Genomic DNA, 19452 nt, shown 5'->3' on the forward strand with positions numbered 1-19452 from the left:
AATAAAAACGGGCATCACTGCATCAGTTCTGCACTCACCAACATCATTTCATGTTTTCACTCATTTCTTCACTGTTTCCCGACGCGATGCTTTTAAACCCGACTCCCCGTCTCTCTGTGGACCTGGCCTGTACCACTACATTATCTGTCCTCAGAACTAAATGTCAAAGTTTGTTCAGTTTGTGTAGTTCAACAGTTTCTCCTCCTCATTCTTTCAGCTTCCAGCGTTGATCTACTTCCCAATAGCTTCAGTATGACTCACGAAGCATATCTAAACACTCAGCAGTTGTTAGAGAGCGGTGTGACGTCGCTGCTCCGTCCTTCAGCGTCTAAGCTCTCCTCCACGGGCTTCGCTGGCCCCTCCTCCTGTCGGGTCTCCGCCGAGCGAGCGGAGGAGACTCACCGCTCGTTCCCCGACGGAGGTTCACAACCAGGGTCACTGCTTAAAGCAGTCAGTGATCAGGAGGACTGTACTTTAAAATCGTTTTTGCTTTTTGGGGTTTTCTGCAGCACGTCATCTTAAAGTTTCGGTTTTAACAGTGTCGTTAAAATGGGACACAGGAGCCCCCCTGCAGGAGAGGAGGTAAGGATATCTGCATTTGACTGCAGTGCTTCAAGCAGACGTTTATGAAACCTTGCTTCAGCGCTATGTGCATCATTCAGCAGAGCCTCAAAGTCATGCATGGGGGATGAAAGTGCTGAAAGTAAAGTTGACCTTTGACAGATTATGACTGACATCTCAGGCGAGCCTTTTCACCAGAAAGTGAGCAGCTGGGTTTTTCTGTACTCTTTTCATTGTTCTGTCATTATAGTGACTTTACAGGCAGCTGCTGTGACGGATAATCCCGCAGATGAAGATGGATCTTCCCTCTCAGTTCGTCCTAAACACTCTGCTGGTGCTGATTATTGTTCCTCTTGCCACTTGTGGCTTCTGCCCCCGACTTTGCTCCTGCCCTCAGCCCACCGAGCTCCACTGCACCTTCCGCTCCCTTCTCACCATCCCAGCAGCTATACCCAAACACGTGAAACACATGAACCTGGGGTCAGTCGCTCTGGCATCCGTAGCATTGATTTAGCATGGTTATTAAACTGTCAGTGACTGGATTAAACACTTAATGCAGTGAAATGCTTTATGTAAAGACCGAGGCTTAGGAAGTGCATGAGTTGGTTTCATGTCTGTTATCCTCTCCACTCTGGTTTTGTTATTTAAGGTTCAACAAAATTAATAACATCACTGACAAATCACTGATGGGCCTGAGGAAGCTGGAGATGCTCATGCTTCATGGGAATGACTTTCACCAGCTACCTGATGGAGCGTTCACGGAGCTCAGTTCACTTCAGGTGCAATGACCTAAATCAATAAATGGTGGCAGGGGGATTGTTGTTTGAGCAAAACAGTGAATTTTAATGATGAATCCATATTAGTCTGAGCCTTTCATAATCTCTCATATGGTATCTCACATACACATATGATTATGAGTGTATACATAAAGCCTATATCTCCTAAAATGCTCGGTTTTAATACAATAATAACTATTTTACTAATGTGCAAAAGAGTCAGCACATATTACTGATTAATTCAACACGAGCACTTAAATGAGATTGTGCAAATATCTTAGATTTATCCACACAGTCTAGTTTTAGGAATAAAAAAGCAAAAGATATCTGAACCTGGGCCAAACTGTGAATCGAAATTTACAAAAGACATCCAACTTTAATAATCATTTTATCTGCTGGACAAATTCCTGATTCTTCCTAAGAATTTGTAAGATATGAAGTAAAAATTGTGTAATTTTAAATCCCAAATTTCTCCCTGAAATGTTAATGAAACAAAGCACTGACATACAAACTGTATGATGTATATGTGCCTTGATGCTGAACCTTGATGCCTGGTTCATGTATGTCTCAATGCAGCAGAAACTAGAAGTACTCTAATATGATGAGCAATAGAGACGTTCTCTGTTCTCCCTGCTCACTGATGTAGATGCTGAAGATGAGCTACAACAAACTGAAGGAGATCAGCAGGCACGCTCTCCACGGTCTGTGGTCTGTGGCCAGGTTACACCTGGATCACAACCAGCTGGAGTACATCCATCCAGACGCCTTCCAGGGCCTCACTTCTCTCTGGCTGCTGCAGCTGGAGGGCAACCAGCTTCAGCAGCTGCACCCAGACACCTTCACCACCTTCACTGTGAAAAGCCATTTTCATGTCTCAACTCTGAGGCACCTCTACCTGTCAGACAATGATCTGGTGACACTTCCTTCCAGGCTGGTAGGGACCATGCCCCAGTTGGAGAGCCTGTACCTCCATAGAAACCCTTGGATCTGTGACTGCAGCATGAGGCGGCTCCATGACTGGAATAAAAAGTTTCCAGGTGGTATTTTTAATATGTACGCTGCAATTATATTTAGAGCTTTCTTTTTGTGATGGTTAAAGTAAACTAAGACTCAAAATGCATAAAATATTCAAAGAGACGTGATGATCTGATTTTATAACGCTCATGCTCTGTTCTTTGCCCAGGTGTTGTAAAATGTAAAAAGGATAGGACCCTTCCTAGTGGCCAGCTGTGTCCCATGTGCTCGTCTCCCAGACACCTCCAGAGAAAGGACCTCTTTGATGCGGAGAACCTGGTCTGCAGAAGCCCCGTCATCACCTTTCCTCACAGGATGTCCACACCTAAGGATGTTGAGAGTGAGGTTTTGACCACAGAGGATTTTATAGAACCATTTGGAAATCTCTCGTTTGGCCTATCTGATGAACATGGGAATGAGCTGGATCTGATGTGTAATATTAGCAAGTCTAATGAGCTTACCAAGATCAGCTGGCAGCAGAGCAGTCAGCCTCAGCTGACCAACATCACAGTGGCGGTAGATCTGGACTGTCCAGTTAATAGAGAAAAATATGAAAAACTGTGGAGGCTCATAGCATACTACAGCAGTGTGCCAGCACATTTACAGAGGGAAATTATTCTAAGCAAAGACCTTCATCAAACCCATATGTACAGACAGGACTCTGAGAAAGATGCCCTGTACTACACAGGTCTCAAAGTTAATATAACAGCCCAACCACCATGGCTGCTGCAAACATCTGTGAACCTTCAGCTGAACCGGCTTCAGTCGTCAGCCAGGATGGCAAAATTGAGTATGAGCACAGAGCTCTCAGAGATGGTGGAGACGGAGGAGGTGCAAAGACAGAAGAGGTCATGGGTCACGATTGAGTCAACAAACACCAGTCATAAAGTCTTCAGTGCTATCCTAGGAAAGCAAACTCGAATGAACTGCAGCGTGCACAGTTCAGGTCAACCAGTTATTCGCTGGATGCTGCCAGATGGCTCCAAAGTGGAGGCACCGTACTCAAGTCCAGGCAACAGACTGTCTGTGTCCCGCGGTGGAACGTTGATTATTAAGGCTGTCCGCCCCACAGACGCAGGAAGTTACTACTGTATCGCCAGGGCTCACGAAGACTTTGCTGTCTTGCCGTTCTATCTGACAGTGCAGGAATCCTCCAGCCCTCCCCCGAGGGACGAAACATCAATCAAACCTAGTGAGGTATTTGTAGGCAAACCTATTTCCCTGCATTGCACTGCATCTGCCTCCCCCGATGCTGAAATTAACTGGATTCTGCCAAACAGCAGCATCGTGAGTTTCCAAGCCAACTCATCCAGAGCTTTAGTCTATTCCAATGGCACTCTACATATTCCACAGTCCAAGTTATTAGACAGTGGTTATTATAAATGCGTTGCCATGAATCAACATGGTGTGGATACACTGGCCACAAAACTCGCTGTTATCAGGCACAACTTCAGGAAGTTTCCAGCAACACCTCAGTCAGCTTCAGGAGTCAACACTCAAATTAAAATCCCCACAGAAGACACAGAAGAAGCATCAGGGGACACTGAAGGCACTCAGGGTGGGGCTCCAGTGAGCCACCTGGAGCCTTTGAGAAGGAGAACTCCAGGAGGTGTGGTCCCGAGCAGGAGGGGCATTCACCCGTCCAGGCACTTCTGGCGGAAGCCCCCAATGCTTCAGCAACCAAGAGGATCGCGTGTTGTAGACAGGAAGAATCCTACTGACAACACAAGGAGGATTAATATATCGAAAGGTAAAATAGATCCACAGAAATGGGCTCATATTTTGGCCAAGATTAGAGATAGAAAGGCTCAAAATGCTGTGACACCAGTCCCAACTCAGCACACAACAGAGAGGAAAGCTGCAGAGGGGACAACGCAGTCAAATGAAGCTACTAAAGGATCAGCAGAGAGTGTGACTGAGCAGGCACGGCAGGGTTTTTTCAGGACGCTGCACACTCCTGTACACAATCCGCTGTTCAAAACTGATAAACAAAATGTACAAGACCAGGCCACACAACGTGTGACATCTAACAGCAACATTATAGACAACGCACACAGCATGCAAGCTACAACAGCACAGACATCCAACGATGCGGTCTTAGACCTACACACAAGTTCAAACAGTGTGTTTTCCCCACAGGCCACATCTGTTCCACTGTATGCTGTCACGTTCTGGCAGTCGCTCACAAACACAGATGTTAATGAGGATAAAACAGCTGATTGGTCCAAGGAATCACAGAGGCATGTCAATACAGATAGACTAAAGGTTATTGCCAGTTCGAGGAATGATAACGAACCCTTTTTGAAAAGGATCCTTTCAGTAAATCCAAACAAATTAACGAAAAGCAAAGAAGAAAAATATCCTAGTGAGCCTGTCATAAAATCTGATGATTTGCAGTCTGTAGCAAGGGCATCTCCAACAACTGGCTCTGAAGGCTCTGAATCCCCTCCACGCCTCCAACAACATAATTCCAGGCGAAGGAATGGGAGTCAGAGGAGGAGGCCAAACAGAAGGAAACAAAAGCTTGTGAAATCTGTCCCGTCTATGGCCATCACACCTGCCAAAGCTGTCCCAGCAACTGTCAAGACCACTCCCTCCACACTGCTAAAAATAGCTTCCTCAGAAGTTACAGCAACCAATCCCAGTACCACTGTTCCATTCACTGGCAGCCAAGAAGCGTCATCAGGAAAACTGAGTCATAAAGAAAGCACAGCCTCCAGGCACGACCACGAGGCAGCCACTAAACCCTCCTCCCCACCAGCTTCTTTCCTCCAAACAAAGGACAGCCATCTGCCATTATTAAAAAGCACGTTAGCGGCACCATCGCTTCCAGCAACTTTTCCAGAAGTGGGTGATACAAAGACAACCTCTCAAGCAGCCTTTGGAGTTTCAGACTGTCCACTAGAGCACTTCAGTGCACCAACACCGGCCACTTTGCAGAGGCTTATAAACACGCCTGCTCCACCTATTAGGCTTCCTGAGGAGACACAAAGGTCAAGTGTTATGGGTGACCTTGGACCTCTGCCAAGCTCTGACAGCTTGTTGGTGGGTTTTTACGCCACCAACACTTTACAACTGCAAAGCAATGTGGAGGAGAGCCAACTGGGCCAGCAGTACACAACTAATGAGGGGATGCTGTTGAATGAGAGTGGGGAGGGGTTTTTGGCACCGCTGTCCCCATCCTCCACGTCTTTGATCGACCAAGTAATCAAGACAACCTCTGGGTACACTCCCAGTGACTTGACTGTGACACCAAGCACACTTTCCAAGGATTATTTGGAGACAGCTCTGGGTGTTACACAGACTTCTGCAGTACCTGAAAATTCACATTATACTTCTAGTCAAAGTAAACCCTCAAAGGTAGCTCAGAATCTTAAAGAAGCTCTAAATGAAAATGTTTTTCCTTCTACTGCTAGTACCTTTAAAGCAAAACCTACCTCTCCTGCCACTCCGAGGCTTGATCCTATAATGCGTGTCAAAGTGACAGTGGATACCACACTTCCCAAAATATCTTCCACAGAAGCCAAGATGGACTCTTCACTGAGGACCAGCATGCAGGAGACTCCCCGGATCAGAGTCGGCCATAATGAAGACCAACAAATAAACCCCATCATTAACATATCAGAGCCACGGAAAGAATTAAACTTCCAGCCCACAGCCCAGTCGGCAGACCACAAACCAACTAGCACACGTCTGACTGGCAGACAGATCGTCTTACAGTCGGTCACCTCTGCTCCGACTGCTACAGTCCAAACGAATCCGCATAGAGGGACACTGTTAACAAGTACTCACAATGTGTCCAGGAAGCACCAGGTACCTACACAAGGATCTGTTCCAAGAGGAAAGCCAAGGATAACTAAGACTCATTTCCAGACGTTCACTGTTAAAGCTGAAACAGATGCTCAACTTCCCTGTGAGACCGAAGGTGACCCAAAGCCCTTCCTGTCATGGACCAAAGCTCTTAGTGGTATGTATGACTCAACCTCATTCATTCTTTTTTCCATACATTTTCAGAGCCATCATACTTCTGTTTGCTGAAACATGGCTATGAAAATAGAAAACATATCATTTATTTATTCAAATGGAAACATCCAAAAATATTTTGATGTAGTGAAATGTTAACCAGAGCAAAATGTAACTACCTGCAGACTTATATAAATATAGCTTGCAAAGATGTTTTATTGGAAATATTGGCACATAGTATATCAAATAGCAGATTATCAGCAACATTTGCAAGCATATCAGTATGTTCAGACATTCCTTATTACTGTAGATGTGTTTCCATATAACCTCCATGACTGACGATGCTATGATGTAGATGATGCACTTGTAAGATTATGGTTATAGTCTTGAATTTTGTAACATTTTTATAATCTATGTTACTTACTTACTTTATTATGATATGAGTTTTTAAAAGGGCCTTTAGCCTGCTCATAATTAAAAGTAACTATTTTGCTCTTATATGGTACGGGGGTTTTTTCCACGGTTGGCAATCACACTAAAATATTTGCATTTTTCAATAAGTCCTCTCATTTATTGTATTTTTGTACACTATGTAAATGTGACATCAATTTCTCTTACGCTAAATATTTTATACTCTCAATTATTTTCATCTTAAATTTTATTCTGTGTTTGAGAAAAGACTGTGCAATTTGTGTCTGTCCACTTTTGCAGGGGCGAATATTCCTCAGAACACCAGGGTCCAGAGGTTTGAGGTCCACCAAAATGGTACATTAATCCTCAGGAGCACACAGCTCACAGACGGAGGCCAATACCTGTGCACAGCGCAGAACCAGTACGGCACGGACACGATGCTGGTCAACCTTGTGGTCTTGTCTCAGCCTCCGCGGGTCCTGCATCCTCAGCACAGAGAAATGACTGTGCATCTAGGTGACAAAGTCAGTGTGGAATGCAAAGTGGAAGGGCATCCTGCGCCCCGGGTCACATGGGTACTCCCTAACTACGTCCATGTAGCTGCTGGTTCCGTTTCTGTTCCGTCTCAGCAGCACGTAGTTGTTGGAAATAACGGGATCCTCCGGATCAGCCAGGCCCGCTATACAGACAGAGGGATTTATAAGTGCATTGGCAGCAGCGCAGCTGGAACTGACTCTGTTTCAGTACGTCTTCATGTCCGAGCATTGCCACCCGTGATTCAGCAGTCACATCATGAGACTGCCACCATTTCAGAAGGCAGCCCTGCCTACATCCACTGCACTGCTACAGGTTCCCCTCCATCTGTTATTCGCTGGTTTACACCTGATGGTGCACAGCTCACTGCATCCTTAGACACTGGACAGAACCTAATTGTTTTCCCCAATGGGACTCTCTACATACAGCGTGTGGGCAAAAGAGATGCTGGGAGATACGAGTGCTCAGCCAGTAACACAGTGGCATCCAGCAGGAGAACTGTGATCCTGAACATAAGGAAGAATCTGTCCTCTGCCAAGGCCAGTATCACCTTATCATCACCCCAAAGAACACATGTCATCTATGGGAGTAGTTTGTTACTAAACTGTGTGGCAACAGGACAGCCAGAGCCCCGAATCCTCTGGAGGACACCTTCTAAGAAGCTAGTAGATGCTCAGTACAGGTGAAACTAAATCTTGTAATGAAACAAAATGCTCAAACTAAGTGTTGTCATTAGAAATCATTCAAAGCAATCTTAATTATTAATCATATGCATCAACTTTGGTTGTTTGTTTTTTGCAGTTTTGACAGGAGAATCAAAGTGTTTCCCAATGGCAGCATTAGCCTTCATCCAGTGACTGACAAGGACAGTGGCGATTACTTATGTGTGGCTCGTAACAAGATGGGCGACGACCACGTGCTGCTGCGGGTACACGTGCTGAGCAGACCAGCCAAGATCGAACAGAAGCATCAAAGATCCAGTCAGGAGGTTTTGTACGGTGGGGACCTGACGGTGGACTGTGTGGCTTCTGGCCTCCCCAACCCGGAGATCAGCTGGGTTCTGCCGGATGGCACGATGGTTAACCCAGTCAAACAGAGCGATGGTGTCTCTGAGGGGCGCAGTCGCAGGTACGAGCTGTTTTAACTTCTACAAAGTGCTCCCAGTGTCTAACACAGGGGGAAAACACCTTCACCAGCCAGCATTTGTGCTGTCTGATCCAAGTTCTTCTGTGTAGATGGAAGTTTAACCATTTTTAACCCTGGAGAAACCATGGGGTCAGATCCGACCCCATGGGTTCTCCAGGGTTAATGAAGTTCTATTCTGTGGTGATGCTTTGTTTATCAGAAGGATCTGTGAGTGTGGGAACCTAGTCACTAGAGAAATGACTGAACATCCATCTTCCTTTAACTGTTTCATGAACTTCTGGGCATTATTACAGAAAACCGAGCTAATCTTCTTTCTGTCTCTGTGCTTTCCCTTTTGCTGCAAGAACTCGACTTAACTGTAACTTAAACAATTCTGCCACCATGGGGTCAAGAGCAGCTACAGAGCAAGTAAATGAATTATTTAAAAGTACAATATTGCTCCAATAAATTGTATCCATTTAAACAAAAATGACTAAAAACATAGCTTTGCTAGTTTGCCTTATGAAAAGTCTGCAACTACCCCATAAATATGTTGAAAGGTGTCTTATGTCATTGGTCTCATTTCATTAAAACTAGACTCCCTTGGAAACGATTAGTCGAGTCTCTAGTGCTCAAAGCTCACTAAACTATTTCAACAACCACACAAAGATATAAACACAGAGCGTGGATCGTTCACCCGACCGCACATAAACGGGCACGCCGTCGGTGCTGAAGGCCGACGTCTCACAGATTCTGATGCTGCAGGTTTTGTCTCTCTCCATCCAAAATTCACTGAACCAGCAGCAAAAGAAGATCCAAACTAATCTTCATGTTTGATAAACATCGTTAATTCCCTCTGACTTTGGCTGTTTTGCTTCCACCACAACATAATCACACTTCCTGCACAGCTCTTTCTCTCTCAGTGAACTTCAAGAACAGTTTACCATCCTAGAGAAATCCTAGAGTATTTAAAAGTAGAATGGGAGGCAGAGCCTTCAGTTTTCAGGCCCCTCTTCTGTGGAACCAGCTTCCAGTTTGGATTCAGGAGACAGACACTATCTCTACTTTCAAGATTAGGCTTCAAACTTTCCTTTTTGCTAAAGCATATAGTTAGGGCTGGACCAGGTGACCCCGAATCCTCCCTTAGTTATGCTGCAATAGATGTAGGCTGCCGGGGATTCCCATGATGCACTGGCTCTTTCCTTTCCAGTCGCCTTTCTCACTCACTATGTGTTAACAGACCTCTCTGCATTGAATCATATCTGTTATTAACCTCTGTCTCTCTTCCACAGCATGTCTTTATCCTGTCTTCCTTCTCTCACCCCAACCAATCACAGCAGATGGCCCCGCCCCTCCCTGAGCCTGGTTCTGCTGGAGGTTTCTTCCTGTTAAAAGGGAGTTTTTCCTTCCCACTGTCACCAAAGTGCTGCTCATAGGGGGTCATATGATTGTTGGGTTTTTCTCTGTATCTATTATTGTAGGGGTCTACTATGCAATATAAAGCACCTTGAGGCGACTGTTGTTGTCATTTGGCGCTATAGAAATTAACTGAAATTTAATTAAATTAACAGATTTCAGTCAGACTGAAACATCAGGTGTAATCACTAGTTATTTTTCCTTTGGTAAGAAAAGAACTTCATGTGACATGAATATGTGAAGTTTAAATTTAAATAATGTAATTATATATGTTGTATTAATTTAATACATTCTCTTTGTTGCCAACCAATGAATCCAGTCATGAAAGTGTAACAGTGAGTAACCATTTCTTATCCTTCTCTTCTGGAACTACATGTAGGTATGTGGTGTTTGACAATGGGACACTTTACTTCAACAATGTTCGCATGCCAGAACAAGGTGACTACACATGTTACGCGGAAAACCAACATAGCAAAGATGAGATGAAGGTCAGAGTCAAGATCAAAGCTGCACCCTCCCCACCGAAAATTCAAAATAAAGACCCACAGACTGTCAGCGTTTTCTATGGCAACGAAGCTACACTGAAATGTAATGCCAAAGGTGAACCAGCGCCAGTCATCACATGGTTATCCCCTTTAAACAAAGTGATTTTCCCTGCATTAGACAAATACCAGGTTCTGGATGATGGGACATTGGTAGTTCAAAAGATCCAAGGTTTTGATAAAGGTAACTACACATGCATAGCTAGAAACAATGCAGGACAGGACCGTGAAGTTACCAGACTCGAAGTCTTGATAACACCTCCAGTGATCAGTGGGTTAAGAGGAACTTTGAATGCTATCAAAGTAACCGCAGTTCAGAATCAGCAAAAGCTGCTGGACTGCAATGTACATGGAAACCCCAGCCCTCGAATCACTTGGCTTCTGCCAGGAAATTTGACCCTTTCTGCTCCATATTACAGCAATAGAATGGTAGTTCATCAGAATGGTACCTTAGAAATCCATTCACCCAAGGAGACAGACTCGGGGCAGCTGGTTTGTATTGCTCGTAATGAAGGAGGAGAGGTCAGGTTGGTGGTCAACTTGGATGTGAAGACAGTTGATGAGAGGCCACAAATTAGAGCTCCCAAAGCAAATGTTCAGTCACTGAGTGTAGGCAATGCTGTGGCTTTGAATTGCTCCTTTGAGGGCTCAATACTACTGCCTGTCACCTGGATCCTGCCCAGTGGTACACCTTTGCGTAGTGGTGCTCGGTTCTCCAAGTTTTTCCACCAGCCTGACGGCTTGCTGATCATCAGCAACCCCTCTATGGCTGAGGCTGGTATGTACCGCTGTCTGATACATAATTCAAGGGGGCTTGTGGAGCATACTGTTACACTGTCCCCAGGAAAAAAACCAGAGATCAACAGCAGATATAATTCCCCTGTCAGTGTCATGAATGGGGAAAACCTTTGGCTTCACTGTCAAACCACTGGTGAAGCACTCAGACTAGCATGGACTCTGCCTAGTGGAGTCGTCCTCAGCAGACCACAGAGAGCTGGGCGATACACCATACAGCCCAATGGAACCCTTGCCATTCAACAAGTGTCAGTCCACGATCGGGGTCCCTACGTTTGCCGAGCTAGTAATGAATATGGCAGCTCCTTGCTCTCCACTGTGGTAAATGTAATAGCATACGCACCTCAAATTACTAACGGCCCTCCCTCTGTGACTTATGCTAAACGTGGAGTTGCTGTTCAGTTAAACTGTGTAGCAACTGGCATCCCTAAAGTTGAGGTAGCATGGGAAACACCTGACAAAATTCGTCTGGCTGCCAATGCAAAGCCAAAGCTCTTTGAAAACAAGTACCTCCTTCCGCAAGGTTCCCTCATCATCCAGAATCCAACACAAAGAGATGCTGGCATCTACCGATGCACAGCCAGAAACGCCATTGGCTTGGACTCTAAAGCTACAGTTCTCAACGTGTTCTAAAATGTCACCGTTCCTCTTCGTCTGTTGCTGCCCAAACAACTGCCTGATTAAAAGGAAGTGTTTAATCACCACATGTAGTAATAACTTCAGTTATAATGATGAGTTGATTAAAACCTGCAGTGATGCTTTGAGTGTTTGCTCTTTAGAGGCCGTTAGTTGAAGACACCGAGTGCCAGTTTACAGTTTTCACCATTTTGCAAACCTCCCATTTCAAGCATGTAGGAAATATATGCAGTTTTTTTGTTTTTTTTTATAGAGGACCAATTCACAACAACGATTTCCTCAGGCCACTTTACATTGTGAGGTAATTAGCCTACACAACTGGAAAGAGAAAGCAAAAGTAATTGTCTTGTGCTGGCACTTCACACTATCAAGCAGAATAGCTGTGTTCACCTGCTATGTGCAAGACAAATACTGTAATAAAGATAGACTTAAATAATATAAAACATCGTTGTTTCAAGTGACTCAGGGACGTGGAGCGTGCATGCCAGCATGCAAAACACAAAATGACTCTTTTATTCAGTAAAGAAGTGAAGATGATGTTGATTCGTTTTAGTATAAGATGCTTATCTTATCAAGGATGTGCAATGCTTTAATTTATTTTTCTAAACTTTTGTAATATAATTGTTAATTGGAAATCTACATTTGTATTCAAACTAAATATGTGGACAGCGATTTTGTTTTGCTGGCTTGTGATTACCTCAGCTGCTTATGATGCTGCCGGGGTGCGATGTGCAGGTTATGACAGATGGATCACGCCTAACCACAATCGTCTACATGAGACTGGTGCTAAATGAACAACATTGGAATAATTAGCATTTACGCCAATGACTGCCAAACTGTTCAGCATGTTAAAATGTAGCCTGGCGGGACAAAGCTGTGCAAAGAGTTACTCTGCAGACCCGGCCTTAAACTATCCGGCTTTGGCTCTATCAGCTCCACTCAAAGTTAATCACGACAAAACATTTTATCCTTTGGCTGATCTCCAGTTGATCAGTGAGCATATATTCCCAGCTGTATGTGTACCTTTTCTTCAGTGGAACAGTTATTTCTGACAAGGACAGATGATGTCAGCCTGTAAAGAATTGCTAAACAGCTCATTTAATTGTGAAATACTTTTGAACTTAATAAAATTGACTGAGAATATATGTAATTTTGTTGTTGTTGTATTTTTATTTAAAGAAGCTGAAACTGCTGGTATCCTGTGCTTTTCATAATAAAGGCCCAACCTGAATATTTCCATGTTTTTGTACCTTGGTGCAGATTTTTCAATAACTCACAGCAACGTGGAGCATCTTTGAATCTGCTTCTGCAGAGTGCTGACACTGTACTACGTTCTTATATGTAAATAATTTGTGTCTGTCAGACTGTGATGCGTAGCAGTTTTCCTTATTTGAATATAAAATTCCTCCACATTTCCACTAAGCTCAAAAACAAAACCTTTATTTCTGCTGAGGTTGGAAAGGGAACAAATTGAAAAAGTGATGACTCAAGAATGTTTTGCCACTCTGCTAAAAATGTTTGTAGTATTTTCTTGGAAATATAACTTTCTAACTCTAAATAAATAATTCAAGAGTGCAGTTTTTGTTTAGCTGGCCTTATAGATCGAACTTTGCAATTAGGACGAGGGAAGCTGGTCGCAGCTACGCTGAGTCGCCTCGGGGAATACAGCCACAGTCTGCAAAGCTGTGAGGAAATCAATTAGATTAGCATATATGTCCTAAAACAATCCCACTATGAGAATTTTAGCATCAGCTACTCTTTTTGTGACAGCTGGTATCAGAATTGTCAGGGTTAATCAGTAAACGGACAGATTTTCTAAAGTGCTTTTCCACTCTCCCGGAGCGCAGTACTCAACTGTGGTACACCACCCAACTTCTCAAATGCTGTGCAGCTTTTTCACCAGTAAAATGACTGGAATGCAATGGTGCATGTTTTTAATAATGTGGCTACAAAGATTTAAATGCAGAACTGAATAACCTTGAAGTCTTGGTCTGTGACCCAGGAGGTACTAGGCTACAGTTTGGAGATGCCACCACGGATGGTTTCCTCCTGCTGTAACTGTGGTTTTCTCACTGATCAGGATTATGTAATGCCTCTCCTCTGGGTGTTTATGCTCTTCATATGTACCTGTTACTTTGTTGTGCTTACCCGCTCTGACTTCAGATGATTTACAAAGGGAAGTCAAATCATAGGAAATGGAAAAGGACCCTTACTTCAGGGATTAGTGGTAATGAAAGCATGTGCCCTCCTGCTCAGAAACATCAATATATGGAGAATCTGCTGTGATCTATGGATGACTAGAGATTGTCACATGATGTCACAGCTGACTGATGAACCCTAAGCTGGGTGAGAGGCACTTCATGGCTGCGTAGCAGAGAAGATAAATGTAATGGTTAAAGAGAAGAAAATGCTTTCTCTCTTTGGACCATGTACAGATGCCTCTGCAATGAGAGCAGCACTAGCTCATCGTAATGATCAGATTTGGAGCTTTGAGCTAACTGTGAGTGTTAATGTGGCAGGTTGCTCATTTGTGACAAAGACACTGAGCTGAATGCTCGCGCTCATTCTAAATCATATCAGAGAGACTGAAAAAGGGACGAGTTTATTTACTGGGAGACTGAGACAAGCTGCCTGATGGTCAGCCAGTCCAATGAGATTCTGTGCTAACATGTTCACTTCACCATTTCCATTTAATATTTACCAGTGTTCAACACTGTAACCAAAATCTTCTGTGTTCTATAATCAGATTTTTAAATATACATTAGCTTTGTTTGGCATCCAAACTTCAGTCAGTTATAAAAACTATTGAGACCATTTTATCTGTAACATCTAAATCCACTGGCAGTGGGGCATTGGTTATCACTTTGTAATACAGTGTCCTGCTCTGGCCTTGCCGTTTACATAGACATTATTCTGACACGTACAAAGTGTTAAAGAATAAACACCTGAAATCCCACACAACAGGGGGCTACCCCAGCAGTACACTACGGCCCATCACACCATCCAAAGTGAGCACAAACAGCCTCCCCAGATCCCAATCCAAGCATGGGATGCAATAAACCTGATCCACACATACCTCCACCTGCAGGACCAACCGCCTCTGACACAGTCCCTGTGACAACCCACCAGGGTCAGAAACAACAAAAGTAGAAGAAGAAGAGGGACAAACATATCATATCATCATCTGAAAAAGCTTCTAGTTGACTTGTATACATTCAAAGATTACTCCCACTAGGTTTATATCTGGGACTCTCCACCATTTGACCTTAGAACTGAAGAAGCTTCTCGGATGAGAGGTGAAACGTCTTCAAGCAACTTAAAGAAGTCCAGACGCTTTTCTTTGCATTCAAAGAGTTCTATTGAAATGAGGTAAGGAAAAAAACAGAAGCATACATGTTTTAAAAGCATCTATAGTTCTGAATTTCCTGTTTAGTTAGGTGAGTTTCCTTTCATGCTCCAAACAACCTCCCATCTTCTATTCTTAATCTCTTTTCCTTGACCTCAATGATGATGCCATCAATCAAGGAAACGTGTGAACATATTCCAGCTTCAATCTGGGAGACAGACACTCTGTACTTTTAAGATTAGGCTTAAGAATTTCAAAAAAGATTTTCACCGAGCCGGACCAGGTGACCCTGGATCCACCCTTCTCAGGATGCTTGCTCAAAAGGGGTCGTCTGATTGACGGGGCTCTCTCTGTGTCATTTCTGAACCGAAAATAAATCTTTTGCTATCAAAAATGTGTTTTTTATTCATCAGATGGTCTGAATATAACAGAAGTTATTCATTACTATGCTATGCATGATTGGAATAAGTTTTAAGTAATTTGATTTATTTATGGGGTTTTTATTGGATTGTATAACACTTGTGGTCCTCGTGGACAAAAATGACCCCAAAGTACAAAGTGTTGCAAAGAACCATATTTTCACACCATACTGCTTTCAAACATCTTTGATCTTGGATCACTGATGTGTGGGGACAAGCACTGGTCATAACAACCACAACAGGCAGCACAATGAGGAGGCAGGTGCTCTATATTCAATGAAATTTTATTTATACAGCGCCAAATCACAACAACAGCCGCATCAAAGTGCTTCATAATGTAAGGTCGACCCTACAATAATACATACACACAAAGTATGAAAAAAGTACATTTTTTTACCATGTTGTGCAAAGCAATGACCAGCAGAACAAAGCACATATTGTCCTCTAATAAAATGAGGAGGAAGAATCAACGATCAGTTTACGACATCCTGAGTCTGGTAGAGAAGTTTTAAAGGTGACACAAGATTAATCATAGAAGCACAAAAAGGACATAATTTCTTGATAAAGACACAATAGATGATCGTCGTTCATGACACAAACGTGCTCCTGTGAGGTGTATGGAACAAGTGGGTGTTCCTCCTGCTGTGATGTAAGATCCTGGTACTGATGTGACTGTATGAGCACCAAGTCCCCTTCAGAGGACTCTGTCCAACAGAACATCCAAGTAAACCAGGGAGCTATGAGATACAAACATGGGCAGCATGTGATGCAGGTCCAGCTGTACATGGAACATGCTCGTGTGCGATGGCAAACCGTCTGTCCTGCAGTCAGGACACGAGTTGTCCCTAACATTGCAGGTTTCCAACAGAAAACAATCACCTGTAACAGCTTGTTTACTGTATATGCCCCTTGGCCTGCAACTGCAGAAAGAATGCTGTCCATGATGGGACCAGTGCAGAGGAATAAACCTGAGCTTCCTCCTGCACTTGGGTCCAATATGGACACGCCTTTGTCCTCATGAAAGTTTGCCTTCACTCAGACTCATGCCCTGGGCCCTGTTTCAGGAAGCCGGTTTAGAAAACTCAGAGTGAAAAACGATACGCAGGGTTGAGTAACCCCGAACTGTCCAACTCGGAATATTCGGTTTCAGAAAGGCTGATAACAATTAGTTCAATCAACGCGGAGTTGCTTTAACCCCAAGTTAAGCACGCGCACGAGGATACATAAAGCCCTGATAAGCGGAGCACAGATTAAGCGAGTCACCATGGAGACGGAGGGAAAGAAGGCGCGGTCAATGTATTTTACAGCGCTTGAGGCCGAAATTCTGATGGCAGCATATGCCGATAACATGCAAATTCCGCGGAAAAAAGTAACACAGCCACAGCTGCAAAAGAAAGAGAGCATGCATGGCAAAACATAGCCGACAGAGTCAATGCGTGAGTGTTAATATAAACATTGATCGAGGGATTTCCACCCATTTAACACGTTATTTTATTATATTTTATTTGTTATTTTATACATTTTATTTTGTGACGTGATGTGAGCGCAGGTGCAACCCAACAGGCCCCAAACGTTCCTGGCAGCAAGTAAAAATGAAATATAAAAATATAGTCCAAACAGGTAAGGTGTAATTGTATTATGAGCCATAGTGCTTGGTCTGTTTGTCCCATGTAAATCAATTGCAGTTAGAGGCTACATTAATTTTCTTTCTGTAAGCACTTATTGAAATTATCTGAGCACATTACAAGTACATATTTGCTTACTCTGTATGCTCAAATGTGACCCGTTATAGCCAACAGAAAAAAAGCGGAGGCCCGAAAAACAGGTGGGGGTCCTCCACCACCACCACTCACAGAGGCTGAGCAGTTGGCCCTCAGCCAAAACAGTGGGCGCCCTGTGGCTGAAGGCATCTCTGCGGGGACATCCTCTGAGTCAATAACCCCGCAAGACACAAGTGCCTACATAGGGGGTGAATTCAAAATAATACATGATGTGCATACATCCTTTCTTCACAGTCACCTTTGCAGTGCTACTCATTCATTTGATAAACTCTTTACCATAATGGATTATTTTGTAGTGAAGTTATTTTCCTACTGATTTTGCCTTCCCTCAGTCTTGGTTGTCTTTGAGAGCATAATGACAATGAAGTGTAAGGTGATTGGTATGTTTGTTAATTGCCATTTGGTCCCTTGTAAGTTATAAGTGACCTGTATAAACCTCATATTCTATCAGTTGATGGTGGTGGTGTACTGCATCTGGTGCAGCCTCCTGTTGAGCCAGACCAACATGCAGTTGTGAGTAATACTCCACAGATTATATGAGTTCACAGTAGAACAGCATGTTGTTTATTTCTTTACTACAGGAAAATAATGAAGAAACATTGACAGCTGTTACAGAGGAGGAAGCAACAGAGACACTTTATGAGGTTTACATCTTTTAATACTTTGTGTACAGGAAACACAGGCGACCAATAAAGCCAGTTGAACAAAAAATCTGTTTATTCTTCTTTCAACATGTTGAGGTGATGGGTCAAAAGAAATGATTGTGACATATGGTGTCTCTGACTGCTCTTCCATCTTGTATGTCCGTGGGAGGGTCAGGATGTTCATGGTTTGGATCACTGCTGATGTTTGGTTCAGAAGGACAGTGTTCTCCTCTAATTGTGGCAATGTTGTGAAGAATCACACATGCCACAATAATGTCACATGCCCTTTCTGGGGTGACCCTGAGTCTTTGCAGGCACTGGAACCGGGCCTTAAGCATTCCGATAGTCATTTCAATTCTGGCTCTTGTCCTGCAATGAGCCAGATTATATCGCTGCTGTGGGCCCGGTTCAGGGTCAGGGTAAGGGGTAAGCAAATAGGGTAAACATGGATACCCCCTATCACCAAGCAAGTAGCCAGTGAACTCTCCTAAGACAGAAGGGTACACTTCAGTTCAAATGTCCCTGAAGCAATTGGTCTTTATATATTTTAAAGTATTCTCAACTCACCATGTCCAAATTTTGTGCTCAGTGTACATTCACGGAATATTTGTGAGTCATGGACAGAGCCTGGCCACTTGGCTTCCACATTTGTGATAATGTTGGCAGCATCACATATGATCTTCACAGTGCAGAGAACACAAATTAGCATCCATTACTATAATGAAATAATTTGTTAGTTTGAAATGCTACAGGGAACTATGTACCTGTACATTAATGCTGTGGAAAGACTTCCTGTTCACATAGTCTCCTTCATTTACTGAAGGAGCAATGATTGGAATGTGAGTGCCATCTGTACACGCCTGGGAACCCTGAAAATAAATGTAGAATTTAAGTAGTAGTTCAAGTATCACCACATCATACATTAAGTTTTGGTCACCTTGATACCTGCAATTTTGTGGCATCCCTCTTTGATAAATCTTGTGGGTCTGTGACCGGGGAACACCACAGACGAGTACAGGAGACGTTTCAGTGCAACTGTAACATTCCTGACTGCCCGACAGACGGTAGCCTTGGAAACGTGCTCAGCGTCACCAATATTATACAGAAAGCTCCCGTTTGCAAAAAACCGAAGTGCAATACAAATAATATGTACAGAACTGAGAGAATGTCCGCGATGTGTCACATGCGTAATATATGGCCTGAGGATGTTATTCAAATAAATTATAGATTGTGCTGAGAAACGGTAACGTTCGCACAGAAAATCATCAGGAAATGATAAAATGTCCAAACGCGCTCTGATCACTCTCTCCCGGCGGAGAGCTCTGCAGAGAATTTGGGCTTCACGATCTACTGGCTCTTCAAGGAAGGGGCACGCCATGTCTGACACTTCCTACTGTCAGGTTTCCGACAAAGGGGCGGAGACAGTCAGGGTTAGTTGTAGTAAACCTGCTAGGGGGCAGGTTAGCTTCACGGCGTGTGTCGTCATAGT

The 19452-nt window shown here is 43.6% G+C and overlaps 1 protein-coding gene across 1 annotated transcript; it reads left to right on the top strand.

Annotated features, from left to right (window-relative positions):
• The first annotated feature begins 382 nt into the window (after positions 1 to 382).
• mxra5a (matrix-remodelling associated 5a) lies at positions 383 to 12900 on the top strand. Its single transcript, XM_085348185.1, has 8 exons — positions 383 to 582; positions 812 to 1041; positions 1211 to 1340; positions 1984 to 2374; positions 2521 to 6318; positions 7026 to 7941; positions 8061 to 8387; positions 10180 to 12900. Exons 2-8 carry the CDS (start codon positions 851 to 853, stop codon positions 11768 to 11770), a joined length of 7344 nt encoding a protein of 2447 aa, XP_085204311.1. The 5' UTR covers positions 383 to 582; positions 812 to 850; the 3' UTR covers positions 11771 to 12900.
• Positions 12901 to 19452: the final 6552 nt, after the last annotated feature.

This window comes from Diplotaxodon limnothrissa, linkage group LG23 (assembly GCF_057381915.1).
Source record: "Diplotaxodon limnothrissa isolate DT_005_m linkage group LG23, D_limnothrissa_male_GT1.1, whole genome shotgun sequence".
Classification (NCBI taxonomy): domain Eukaryota; kingdom Metazoa; phylum Chordata; class Actinopteri; order Cichliformes; family Cichlidae; genus Diplotaxodon; species Diplotaxodon limnothrissa.